Raw genomic sequence first — 14,064 nt, 5'->3', positions numbered from 1 at the left:
AAAATTAATTATAGATATAAAATATATATTAAAAATGAGTTAAATAATATAATTTAAAATAGAATAAATTTTGAATTAATTGTCTTATTGAATAATGGTAAAATAAAATATGTCAATTTTTTTTTAAATTGGATTTCAAAATCTATTTAATAAAAAATAGAATTTCATCAGTTTAGAGAATAAAAATAAAATAAAATAATTTCTTTGTTTTTAGATTTTAATAAAAATAAAAATAAATAAAGAGAGAGAGAGAGCGATGGGTGGAATTTATTATTACATTAAATTTTCTTTCCTTTTCATTTTTGACTCAACGGATACGAATTCTAAGCCAAATTTGGGTAATAATTAATAGCGGCATAACCTGTACTCAACTACAAATGGTTTATTCAGATTGGAGATCATTCACAAATCACTATATCACTGCCACATACATGGATTAGTGAACGGTAGCTTGATTTCATTATAAATTAATACCTTCATGATGATGAATTGATGATAGATGCTGTGTACCGACTAAAATTTTCTTAGTTTTTTTTTTTTTTTTTTGGTGACTAAAATTTTCTTAGTTAAATATAAAAATGAGTATATGACTAAACTATTAAAATAATATTTGAAAATTTATATTTAAAAAAAATAAATATATAAATAATTTTCAAAAAAATTAAAATATCGCAGAAAGAATAAAAATATGATATTTTTATTAAAATAACTTTTGTATTTAACAAGTGGTTTATATATTTAATCTAAAATATTTTCCGAAATATTTGAGTAATTATTAGCAAAAAAAAAGGAAACACTTGGATAAATTTTTTTTCATTTGTTTAAAGAATTTGTAGTTGTTTCCAGAAAAAATTGAAAAACATTTCTTTAGTGTAAAATTATCAAATTTTAAAAATAAAAATGTTTTATTTTTCTAATTTTATATCCCAAGCCTTTTTTTAAAATATATTTCAATATTCGATTAATTTTTCATGTCTTTTAATTTTTTGAGGTTTATTTGTTTTTCATATTATTTTTATCAACGGGATAAATTTTTTAATTCAATTTTAATAATTTATCCTAAAAATATAAAACTTTCAGTAATTAATGTTTTCAATTAAAAATAAAAGCTGCATATACAGTTATATACAATTCTGTGCAGCTTTCTTTTCCATTGGTCTTTTTTTTTTAAATTTATTAAAAAGTTAATGTATTTGGATACACTTTTGTCTAGATTCTAAATATATTAATTATTTAATAAATGAAAAGAATGAAATAAAACTAGAAAAGAAAGAGTTAACATTTAAAAAAAAAAGGAAAAAAATGTTTTTGATAATCTTTTCTCTTGTCCTCTTCTGCTCTTCACACACACATTATTAAGTATTAACTAACTAATGAAATTGTAGAAAAGGCCAACCTAGTGTAGAAATGATCATGCAAAATGATTTATGAAAAACGGAAAAATATGATTTATATCCTTCTTGTAAATTGAGTGGAAGATTTTTAAATAAGTAGAAATTAGTCTCCGATCTTAACTAAAACGTACAAAAATCATATCCTATTTATAACACAATTTTATAATTTCAGAATATTTCCATAACTACTAGCTAGTAATAAAGTGTGAGACTACAGCCACATGTTGGATTAGGTACATTATTCTAATGTCAGAGTTTGTTCAACTAATTAATAATCATGTTACTGAAATTTCTGGAATCCTGGTAGGATATAATGTAAATTGAAGCCTAAGGCGGGTGGTTACTTTTGTCTCCCCTTAATTTTATTATTAATAAATATTTTTTTGACCAATTAATTTAAGGTGGTCTAACAGTTAGCTTACTAATATATGTTTAGTCAAGTGTTAAAATTTAAATTTTATTTTCTACATGTAATAATTTATTGGTCAATAATAAATTCTTAAATAAAAATATAATTTATGATGAATTAATATTAATCTGCCAAATTAGAATATATAGTAAGAAAAAAACAACTTTTCGACCTCCTTGTAAGTTGTAAGCAAATAGATTAGAAAACTTATGAAATAGTTTAAAAAACTACATAATATCCATTGTTTATATTATTATTTCAGATCACTACTAGAAATAGTTAATGATAAAGAAATTGAATTATCTGGATGAAATTTTGTGTTTTAATTTAATTTTCTAAAATTGTCATAGCTATAGAGATAATTATACAAAATTCTTCACCAAATTTGAGTTTTTGATCAAAACTTGTTTAAAAGATATTTTTTTGCTTGAAAAGATATAAAAGGAAAGATAGATATGGGCAGGATATGAAATTATTATATTAAGGAAACATATATATTTTGTTTTTTTTTTCTTTTCTGGGATGAGTAGTTGATGAAACATAATCTACTATCTCAACGACATTTATATCAAGTAGGGAGGTTCTCTATTTTGTAATTCAAATATTTTTCGCATATAAGTTATTTACACAAATAACTCCGATCCATATAAGTCTCTTTAACTTAATTCACCCTATGAACTATTATTTAACTAATTTTTTAATCAACGTGCGAGTATATAACTACATTTTTTAAAAGGATTTCATTTTTTTTTAATTTTCTCAGTATTTTCGATCTACGTTCTCTCTTATTTCTGCATTTCTCTTCGTTCATTATCTGTGTTTTCTTTTTTCATTTTTCGCAATTTCTTTCATTCTCTACGTTTTTGAAATCAAGCTCTAAAATCAGTTTTGAACAGTTATCTCATTGTTAAAGATAATAAATTATTCAAGTTCAAATTGTAAGTGGATTACTGTTTTAAATTTTAGCTGCAATATTGGATGTGTAATGTTAGCTCTTTAGGATTTTCTCATTTTTAAAAATAAAAAAAAGCAGATAATGCATTTTCATGTTTGAAGTGATAACAAAAAAGAAAATTAATGTATTTTATAACGTATTTTCTTGTTATAACAAAATACGAAAATAATTCTTAATAAATACAGGATAAATGCCATTTTCTAACGTACCGAAGCTCTTCCCAATTCACGGAAAAGAAAAAAAAAAAAAACGTTATGACAACTTATGCTAAATAGTAGTGGTAACAATTTATGAGAATCCAACGCGTTTGCACCACTATCGTTTTTGAAACGTTTTCAATTTATCGAAACATGCGTTACTGAAGTTATTTAATTAAGATCAAACCAAGCTATATGAATAAACAGTTATTTTTGAATAGGAGATGTTACAATATACACCACTTGGTCTTATATCATATTGCATGCAAAAAATGCGTTAGAAAACGTGTATCGTCATCATGGATGGCTAACCAACTTCATTGGCCTAGTGATTAGTTTATTAGTTCGTTTAAGTAAGTGTTAAAAGTTCGAATTTCGTTTTATTTATGTAGCAATCCATTGAGATATCGTAAAAAAAAAAATGGATGGCTTGCTTGTGTCCCTTTAATTTCTTTATATTATGAAGTATATATGGATATATAGAATGGCGAAAAACTCGAGGAATCCTAATATATTTTATAACGATAAAGATTTTGTGCATAAAGTACGTAAATAAGTCACATGGGAATGCATCTAGATTAAGGAACCAAATGCTTGTGAAAAGTTCATGCAGAGGAAAAGGGTTTCAGCTTCTTTCATACTTGACGGAACTTCTTGTATTGTAGTGTGAAGAATGTGACTGCATATTATGAGTGCTGTAGTGAAGTGTAAAGAATGTGAGTAAAGTGCTGGCTGGATTATATTATGCTACAGACTTACATAAACTAAACCAAAGAATGTTTTAATTTTGGGTAATGATATTTGAACACACTTTTTAGTTTGTCAATGAATAATATATTTTTTTCCCACGCACTTTTCTCTTTACTGAAAATATTACAATGTATACATGGCTTGGCTGGAAAGTGGTTTTTTTTTTTTTTTAATTTCACAAACCCGAAAAAATGTTTAAATATTATTTAATGACAATTACACTGATATCCTTTAAAGAGGAGTGTTAGGGATCATCAGAATTTATAATGTGTAGTCATTAATTAGCCATTATCAATATTTTTAAGGTGAATGTTACACATACAACCCCCTCTAAAATAACATGTAAGTTACCATTCATTATGTGTCACATTGTAATTGGTACTTATCTTAACCATAGTTGGGGCGCCAACGTCATCGCCATCTACTGCCCTCCCACACAACCTCTCTTCTATAGCCAGCGCCTCTTTTTACCATGGATCACTTCTTACCCACATAATTAATGGTTAATTTGGTTATTAAATTTTTTTATTAAAAAATATATCTTTATTTAATTACGTGATGGAACATATATTTATATGTAAAATATAATATAATAAAATAAATCTATTCAAAGTATTTAAAAGTATAATTAAAATCATGAATATACAAATATAATAATAAAATTTGTACTCCAAACAAATAAACATATTTTTTATCATACATATATTATTTAAAAATAAATATATTATTAAAATTAATAACAGAAATTTAAAATGATAAAATTCAACTTTTTTACCGTATTTTTTATAATATTTTTATTTTTTATTTTTTAATTTATTAGTACTTTATTATTTAATTAATAATTAAACAAATTATTTTTATGAAAATTTATTTTTTGTATTATATTAGAGAAGAGACCAATATAACAGTTTAAAAAATAAATTGTATAAATATTTAAGAGATAAATATGAAATACATACTTAAGTAATGTTTAGTTTGGTTATTAAATTTTTTTATTAAAACAAATCTTTATTTAATTACAATTTAGAACATATATTCATATGTAAAATATAATATAATAACTTTATTTAGAGTACTTAAAACTATAATTAAAATCAGAAAAACATATTTTTTATCGTACATAAATTATTTAAAAAAAATAAATTGTTAAAATTAATAACACAAGTTTAAAATAATAAAATCTAATTTTTTTACAAGTATTTTTTATAGTATTTTTATTCTTTTAATTTTTAATTTATTCGTACTTTATTATTTAATTATATTTTACATATAAATATATGTTCCATCACGTAATTAAATAAAGATATATTTTTTTAATAAAAAAATTTAATAACCAAATTAACCATTAATTATGTGGGTAAGAAGTGATCCATGGCAAAAAGAGGCGCCGGCTATACTGGGAAGAGAGGTTGTGTGGGAGGACAGTAGATGGCGATGACGTTGTCGCTCCAACTATGGTTAAGATAAGGACCAATTACAATGTGACACATAATGAAGGGTAACTTACATGTTATTTTAGAGAGAATTGGGTAGCATTCACCTATTTTTAATAGTGTAAGATAATATCTAATAATGTAGAATTACTTATTTTTATTTTGATGATTAAGTGTTGGCCAAATTTCAATAAAAATACTGACCACTAGACTTTCTCATCCTGTAGAAGTTAGAAGGTAAATTTCTTTTCTTATATATTATTGCATAATAAATCTAATTGTATATGTATTTTTTTTTGGCGATTAATTGTATATATATTTAACATATGAACTAAATCCCTTCACATATTTTGATTTAAATATTTATTTTTATTTTAGAATTAAATTTTAAATAATTAATTTATCGCATCATTTTCGTTCTATAAGACTAAAACTTGTGTAATTTTAGAGTATATTTAGTGCATGTTCCAAAAATTTATTTTATTCAAACTGTAATTATTTGTTGAATTTGTTAAATAGATGTTTCTAGTGGTTAAGATGGTTAAGGATGACTCTCCAATAAGATTTTTACCATGGTAATTTTAGAGAGCAAAAACCAACAATATTCACTGTATCAAGGATGATAAATTTTTAATGAAGACTAGGTAAATATTTTGTGTATGTAATAGAAATTAAGAAGCAAATCATGAATGTTGGAATATTCAGGCTCCAAAGTATGTCCGAAACCGACAGAACCTCTATTCCTAACCTGATTCGACAGAAATTACAAGATGACACATTCCCTTTTTTTTCTCTATGGTCGTCGCTGTGCTACGAAGAAGACTACTTCTCTAGCACCTTCTCTTCCAGCGTCTTCCACTATTGCCGTCAGCCGTTGGTATCCACCGTTGCCAATCGGTTGTGAGATGATTTTTTGAAGAGGACTTGACAACACTATTGTTTGTTGAGATTCTTTCCTGGATGCAATTTTGAAGATGTCGTCATTATTGATTACTAAAAGCCTGGTAACTATGGCCGCTATTGCTTAATATTAATGTTTGGATTAGTTTTTTGCCGGAAATTGTTGACGATGATTTTATCCCTGACTGCAATTTTTTTTGTATGGATTTAAATGCAATTCATTTTTAAAACTCAGACTAATTTATTGAATTTTTTTTGGACAGCTATTTTCTTCTTCGTGTGGGTTTTGGTCCATATTAAATTTGTGTTATTTTTATTTGTTATCTTATCTTTTTCTTCTAGAAAGAAAATTTGTTAGATTTATCTTTTTCTAAGTTAGTTATACTTCTCTTTCTCTAAAGGAATCATCTAGAGATTCTGGTTGTTTTAGCTTATTTTAAAATTTAAAATCAGTTTAGTAATTAGTATAAATAGATATCATTGTTCTTCCATAATTCAATAACAACAACACAACAATAAAAATCTTTAATTTTTTTTAATCTTTTACATTTTTATTATGGTATCAGAACCTTGGTATTCTCCTTGAGGAGGATATATAACCTATCATCTTTCTTGTGAGAAATCACCATGTTTTTTTTTTCATCCCTCCTACAATGAATAATCAATCTTTCAATTTAGTTCAGAATCCAACCAATCCCTATTACATCCATCCAAGTAAAAATTCTACCTCAATCTTGGTTACCTCTATTCTAACATAAAATAATTACCATTTATGAAATAGATCATTCACTATAGTCATAATTTCCAAAAATAAATATGAATTATGGTTAGGGTAACAGGGGTGACGACAGTGTGTATGTGTGTGAGAGAATGGGTGAGGCGAGTGTGTGTGTTAGGGTTAGTAATAAAGAAATAAAAGATAAATAAGAAGATAAAGATATAAACTGAATAAAAAAAGAAACATTGAAATTGAAATAGAAATAAAAATGATAGATTGAAATTGAGTACAAAGAGACTCACTCTACTTCTACCTAATTTCTTGACGCAACAAGAAAGGGACTCCTCAACCTAACTTGTCAACGCCATAGTTTGGGAATTAATTCGAAGGGACTCCTGAACCTTCTACCCAATTTCCCGATGCAACAAGAAAGGGACTCCTCAACCTCAATTATCCACACCATGGTTTCATCACGAAACCAAAAGGGGTTTTCAAACCTCTAAATCATTCTGTATTGTGACTACCCTAGTTTATGAGGTATTTATAATCTCTTATTAGCTTAAAATATAGAAAATCCTTAACCCACAAATATAAGGTCCAATCTAGTAATTAAATAAATAAAATCAAAATACACCAAATTAAATTAAAATATTCTAAAAATATAAACTAATATCTTCTAAATAACACTTGAACTCTTCATATCACGAACATTTGAAACACGTATCATTTTCCTCCTCTTCAAAAAAGATTCGTCCTCAAATCTTGTAGGTAAAAAAATAGTATATGAAAAGGACAATAATTACAAGGAAGATAATTTTTTTTTGTTTTTTTTTCCTTTTTGTATATATATATTTTGCACTGTATGTTTTTTTTATTTTTTTAAACAATAAAATCAACAATAATGACAAAACAATAATAAAATGCAAACAAAAACAAGAACACAAGAACTTAAAGAAAGACACGAGACTCTTTTTTTATGCTAAAAGAAGAACAAATATAAATTAATAAGTATTAATCTAATACCTGAGCTCTGATACCAAATGATAAAGAAATAAAAGATAAATAAGAAGATAAGGATTTAAACTGAATAAAAAAAGATACATTGAAATTGAAATTGAAATAAAAAGGATAGATTGAAATTGAGTGCAAGGAGAATCACTCTACTTCTACCCAATTTCTTGACGCAACAAGAAAGGAACTCCTCAATCTAACTTGTCAACGTCATAGTTTGGGAATTCGTTAGAAGGGACTCCTCAACCTTCTACCCAATTCCCCGATGCAACAAGAAAGAGACTCCTCAACCTCAATTGTCCACACCATAGTTTCATCACGAAATTAAAAGAGGTTTTCAAACCTCTAAATCATTCTATATTATGACTACCCTGGTTTATGAGGTATTTATAACCTCTTGTTAGGTTAAAATATAAAAAACCCTTAACCCACAAACATAAGACCCAATATAGTAATTAAATAAATAAAATAAAAATACATCAAATTAAATTAAAACATTCTAAAAATATAAACTAATATCTTCTAAATAACACTTGAACTCTTCATATCACAAACATTTGAAGCACGTATTAGCAATGATATCCATCACACCACTATTTACAAATAACAGAGGACAAAATATGAGCCAATGTAGTAACAACATCCCACACTATATTTAAAATAACGTGTAAAATAACATTTTTAAAACAAATACAAACACACTCCTACCTAAAAACTAATAAAAATATCTCTGAAATGAATTGAAAATTGATCAAAACGGGTATAGATATATGCAAAAATTTCAAACCCAGGCTAGTTCATGACATTATAGTGCAGAGAGTGTTTAAATTGCTAACCACGTCTATATTGTTGTTACATTAGTCACTATCACAAAATGTATTATATAAGAAAAAGTATAAGTAGACAATGAAAATATTAAACAATGTGAATAATTGATATATTGGATATTCAATTCACTAGGTGTGCGGATGGTTATTCTAATATTAAGATTTAGGTGAGTAATTTGAGGTGTAGTGTGTTTTACTTGAATTGGGCCAATTTTAGGACCCATTGTTCATGTTGTTCAAAAAAATTATTGGTTACCTAGTATAACCCATTATATAATTGCAGTGAAGCACTAACTAAAATAAATAATAATTTGGTCACAATAATGTAAGTACATTTTCTATGTCTCATGTATCGTTTCAACTCAATAAGAGATAGGAGAAATTAGGGGTATTCATGGGTCGGGTGAAACCGAGTTTGATGTGTCCAGACCCGACCCGAAATATATATCGGGCCTATTTGTTAGACCCAAAACTGGCCCTAGACCTGATAAAACATACACATTTTCGGGCCACGATTATACTGGGTAAAAACCGGGTGAAAATCGGGCCGTTAACATTACCTTCTTGTAAGCTAGCATGTGAAAATATCCAAATTTTCAAGACTCCAACCATTATTTGACATGATAAAATTCACTTAGAAAAATATAATAAGAACCAACCCTTCCCTAAAACTAAAGCATAACCACAATCAATACTAATATTGTCTAATAACACCAAATATTTAAATCAATACAAATAACACAATATTATGCATTAGTCTAAAGTCTTATGCATTAGTCTAAAGTCTTATGCATTTTAAACATAAAACATTAACTTATAGTCTTATAATGACTAATAACACAAAATATTAAGGTTTACAATATTTAAATTCCACATAAGAATAGCCATCATCCATCACTAATAACACAAAATATTAATTGTGTATGATGACCGGGTCACCGGGCCGAGTTCGGGAGACCCGAGCTATGACCTGAACCCAACCCGAAATAATGACCGGGTCTATTTTTGAGACTCTTACCCGACCCTAGACCCGGTGAAATCACACCAAATTAACTCCTAAAAAGTTCGGAGTTGGGCTGAGTCTTCGGGTCGGACTGGACCATGAACACCCCTAGGAGAAACTTTCAATCATTCGTCATCTTTTTTAGATCGTCCTTACCAGTTTTGACTCAAATAAGATAAATATGTCTTTATTTAACTTATAGTCAATTTTCTTTACTATTACTATCAAGGACTAACTACTAATCACAAACTTTTGTCAATGACAACAAACACACTTCAAAGCCTCAACAACTAAGGCATATAACAACATTACAAGAAAAAGCAATATTTGTAATAAAAAAAATTATTACAAAAAATCAAAATTTTGAAACAAAAGGATTTTGTAACAAAAAAAGGGACCGTTGTAGTATGTCCCGTTACAAAAAGTTTTTGTAACAAAAAATAGAACTGTTACAATTCAAAGTGATATTTTGTAACAAATTTTTCTAATACAAAAAACCAATAGTCGTTACAAAAGTAATAACAAATTTTGATCTTCAAAATATTTTTGGTGACAATATATTTTTTTCTATCATAAAATTTTGTTACAAAATGTAACTTGATTTTGTAACATTTTTTTTCTTTAGTTACAAAATATTATTTATTTTGTAATAATTTTTTTAAATACAAATTACTCATAATTTGCCAAATTATATTAATTTTTTAATTAATTAATATATTAACTAATTTACTCAACAAGTCAACATTTATATAATATATAATAACATAGATAGTTCAAATATCTTTCATTTACTAAGATTGTTTTATAAATCTTCAACATATAAACTATAAAGTACAAACTAACAAGACATATTGAAGAACCATAATGAACTAGATAGATATATAGGACAAGAAAAACAAGGAATTATAAATCTCCAAAATGTAAACTACAAATTACAAACTTCATCATGTTCATTCATCTCCTTTCTCATGGTCATGGAGAAGCTTCTAATAAGTGCCACACACCTAAAAAGACCACCAACCAGAGCACTCACAAGTCTTAATTCTCAATTTCAGTGTAATTGAAATCCATAGAAAGATGAGGAGATTTAACTTAAATGAAAAACTAATAGTGAAACAAATTTAAACAAATTCCGACAGCATTTCAACAGCAATTTAGCATATTTCCCAAATTCACTCAATCAAATCAATATCCATATGAATACAATAACAATTAAACAAAATTCACATAGTCATCCATATGAAATAAGCAACAAACAACTTGAGTGTACAATCTAAATTCATCATCATCATTGCACAAACTAAATTCACATAACAGCAGCAGTTCACAATTCGATTCAGAAAAGAAGAAAATCATTATCATCCAATCACATATTCACAAAAACTCAAACAACATTTATGATCATTCAACAAACAATTAACAAAAATTTATTCCAAACACATTTAAAACAGTAAAATTTTTCTAGACCTAATTCCTCTACAAACTATGTTCATCCTACCTAACAACCTAGAATCCACTACAACATGCAAATCTAACTAAGTCTAACTAAGCAAAATTAACAGAATTAAATGAACTTAATAGAATTGAAAGAAAAATGCAATAAATGACCTGGGAATGTAGAAGCAGAACAGGGGAAAGGGGACAGGAAGAAATGGTGGTGAGCTCTCTCTTTTCAAGTTCTCCCTCTCTCTCTTTCCAACTGAGAATCACATCCAGAGTAGCTGCCCAAGTGAAAAACAGAACCAGGATAAAGAAAAAGGAAAAACCATAAGCAACCTCCTCATAATGTAAAAAGCTTGAAAGTAAACAAGTTTAGAAAGACTCTGGCCATTGATACTCTTGCATGTTAGATATTAATAGCGGCAGAAGAAATGGTTCCAAAACGGCGGTTAAAGTAGCAAGGTAGATTGCAATTTTTACAGAAACACATGCAACAATGATAGAATTAGCTATTGAATTACACTAGACAGTAGTATATCTTCAGGTAAAATTTGCTATCCCCTACCTTGTCCAAGTTTCAATATGACTGCTGTTATAAACACACTCAGCACCTTCTTGAAGACATCACCATTAAAAATTGCACTTGGATTCCCAGATCCATTCCATGCAACAATAATCATTGCCTAATCAAATATTAGCTATTCAGAAGTAGATCTTATTTTACATTATATTAAAGAGAAAAACAATTAACGTAGAGGGAGAGTGACAACATAAATACATAACGCAATATTTATTACCTGTAAGCACAAAATGAAGAAGCCCCACATGCGATCAAAACTTTTGAAAATATGCCAAAATGACCTTACCTTCAGTGACGGCGAGCTCGACATTATGCAGATTTCTGCAGAAATTCTGCACAAAGTATTTCCAACAATCTCACATACCAAATCCTATATTCAAGCCTAGGATTCATCTAAAACCACATTTCTTACTTTCTTTTGACTAACCAAAGTTGCCCAAGAACTCTTAATTCAATATATCACAACCTAATCAAACAAACAGTTCAATAACCACCATCTGACATAAAAATTAGAACCAGAATTTCCAGCAATCCAGTCACAATCATGATCTTAACTCAAAATCGTTCTTAAAAACCAAAATCAGCATTACCAAGCGTCTTTAAAGTCATCGTTCAAACATATTTCAAACGAAGAACAAAACATGCTTTCACAATTACAAACACCTAATACATTTTCAGTAAACTTTCACACCAACATACACGTTCTTTTAACAAAGATCTCAAACCACATAAAACCACCAAGAGACGCAACCAGTCACACATTTACTCTGCATCCAAAATCCATCATAGATCAAGCATTCATATATTTGCAATAATTCAGTAAACTTCTTAGGCATTCAAAGTTTAAAATATTTAATTTAATAAAATATCCCCTACCTTAGATAGTCGAAAACCACAAAATTAAGTGTGACTTCAACTTCGTTCCAACCCGCAGCAGCAGCAATAGCCTTAAATCAGATCAGCAATAGCAGCGGCATCTTCTTCCGATAGTGGCTCCTCTTCCACTTAGCACACAGTAGCAAGGCTCCCTTCATTGATGGCTTGGATGGTAGAAACAACTCAGGGCGATGACAATGGACCTTCGGTGGTGGCGACAGCCCAGCAACACGGTGACAGATCTACGGCGCGACATGGAAGTTCCTGCTTCGGGTTCCTCTTTGCGGGCTCCCTCTCTCTCTTCGGGTTCTTCTCAGGCGACGATTGTGGCTTCTATCGACGGCACTAGGGCACGTCGGTGATGGCGACACCTCTCACGACGATCCCTAACAACAACGACAAGGCAGTTCGGCAATGATGAAGGCACGGTGGTGACCCAGCAGAGGCTCCCTCTTCCACTGGCTCTCGCGTAATTCTCCCTTCCTCCCTGAATAGCGTCGACGGCGTCCCTCTTCCTTGGCGATAAGGACAGCGGCGGGGGCGAGGCGTGGGTCGACGGCAGGGCACGGTTCCATCCCTCTCTGTTTCGCGAGCTCTCTCTTCTCCCTTTCGATTTCTCTATGTGTGCGTGTAGGAAGCAAGAGTGAGGAACTTGAGTGTGAGTGCGTTAGTGAGGCTGAGAGTGAGTGAAGTGAGTCTGTGTGTGGGTGTATATCTGGAAAGAGGAGGACGGTGGTGAGTGAGTTATGAAGGAGGGTGAATGTGGCTCAGTAGAGAATGAACAGGTGCTAGGGGGAGGGTGTTACATGCGTGTATTTTAGAAATTGGGGTTAGGATTAGTAAATTAGAAATTAGGGTTTAGAATTTGAAATTTGGGGTTTGTGTAGAGTTTTAATTTAAAAATCAAATTCAATCAATATAATTAATTTTAAGAATATTATTTATTTCTCAAATTACAAATTATTTTTTATTAAACATTTCTAATTTAAAATTATAGATAAATAAATAAATTATTCAGATTATTGATATAATTTTTTATTATTTTTTATTACTAAAATTTTAATTTCAATTTATATAAAACAACTAATTATAATAAAAATTATACCTAAACATTAATTAACTTAAAATTAAAGAATTTATAAAAATCAATTTAACCATTCTAAATAAATCTTTTAGAGCTCAATTTAATAAAATAAACTATAATTTATTCATAATAAAAATTATTTAGATTAAATTATATAATACTTTCATTACTAAATTTTAATTTTAAATCATATGAAATAATCAATTATAAAAAAATACACAAAAATCTTAATTACTTAAATTATATTTGTGTATCTTAGTTTTTTTTCTTTTATATTTATAGTTTAATTAAATTTTTTAAACTTTCACAAATTAATTTTTAGTTAACATTAAAATTTTGATTATTAATAAAAATTATATATTAATTTTTTAAAAGAATATAAAATTAATATTTACAATTCTTAAAAATTAATAAATATAAACAATATGTAAAATATTTTAATTTTTGAAACAAAATAAAATTATTCTAAAAAGAATTATATAAACAA

At 28.1% G+C, this 14,064-nt stretch overlaps 1 protein-coding gene across 2 annotated transcripts; it reads right to left on the bottom strand.

The window, feature by feature from the left end:
- Positions 1-7,389: 7,389 nt before the first annotated feature.
- LOC112772550 (callose synthase 1-like) lies at positions 7,390-13,283 on the bottom strand. 2 transcript variants are annotated; one of them, XM_025817518.3, is made up of 5 exons: positions 12,494-12,633; positions 11,835-11,949; positions 11,603-11,720; positions 11,206-11,318; positions 7,390-7,517 (listed from the first exon to the last, which is right to left on the bottom strand). In XM_025817518.3, the coding sequence occupies exons 2-5, from the start codon at positions 11,925-11,927 to the stop codon at positions 7,512-7,514; spliced, it is 330 nt and encodes a 109-aa protein (XP_025673303.1). In that variant the 5' UTR covers positions 11,928-11,949; positions 12,494-12,633; the 3' UTR covers positions 7,390-7,511. The 2 variants fall into 2 exon arrangements, with proteins under 2 accessions (XP_025673303.1, XP_025673302.1); XM_025817517.3 differs by lacking the exon at positions 7,390-7,517 and adding an exon at positions 10,367-10,601 and having other exon boundaries at positions 12,494-13,283.
- Positions 13,284-14,064: the final 781 nt, after the last annotated feature.

This window comes from Arachis hypogaea, chromosome 18, assembly GCF_003086295.3.
Source record: "Arachis hypogaea cultivar Tifrunner chromosome 18, arahy.Tifrunner.gnm2.J5K5, whole genome shotgun sequence".
Taxonomy (NCBI): Eukaryota; Viridiplantae; Streptophyta; class Magnoliopsida; order Fabales; family Fabaceae; genus Arachis; species Arachis hypogaea.
This window is presented reverse-complemented; position numbering and strand designations above follow the sequence as displayed.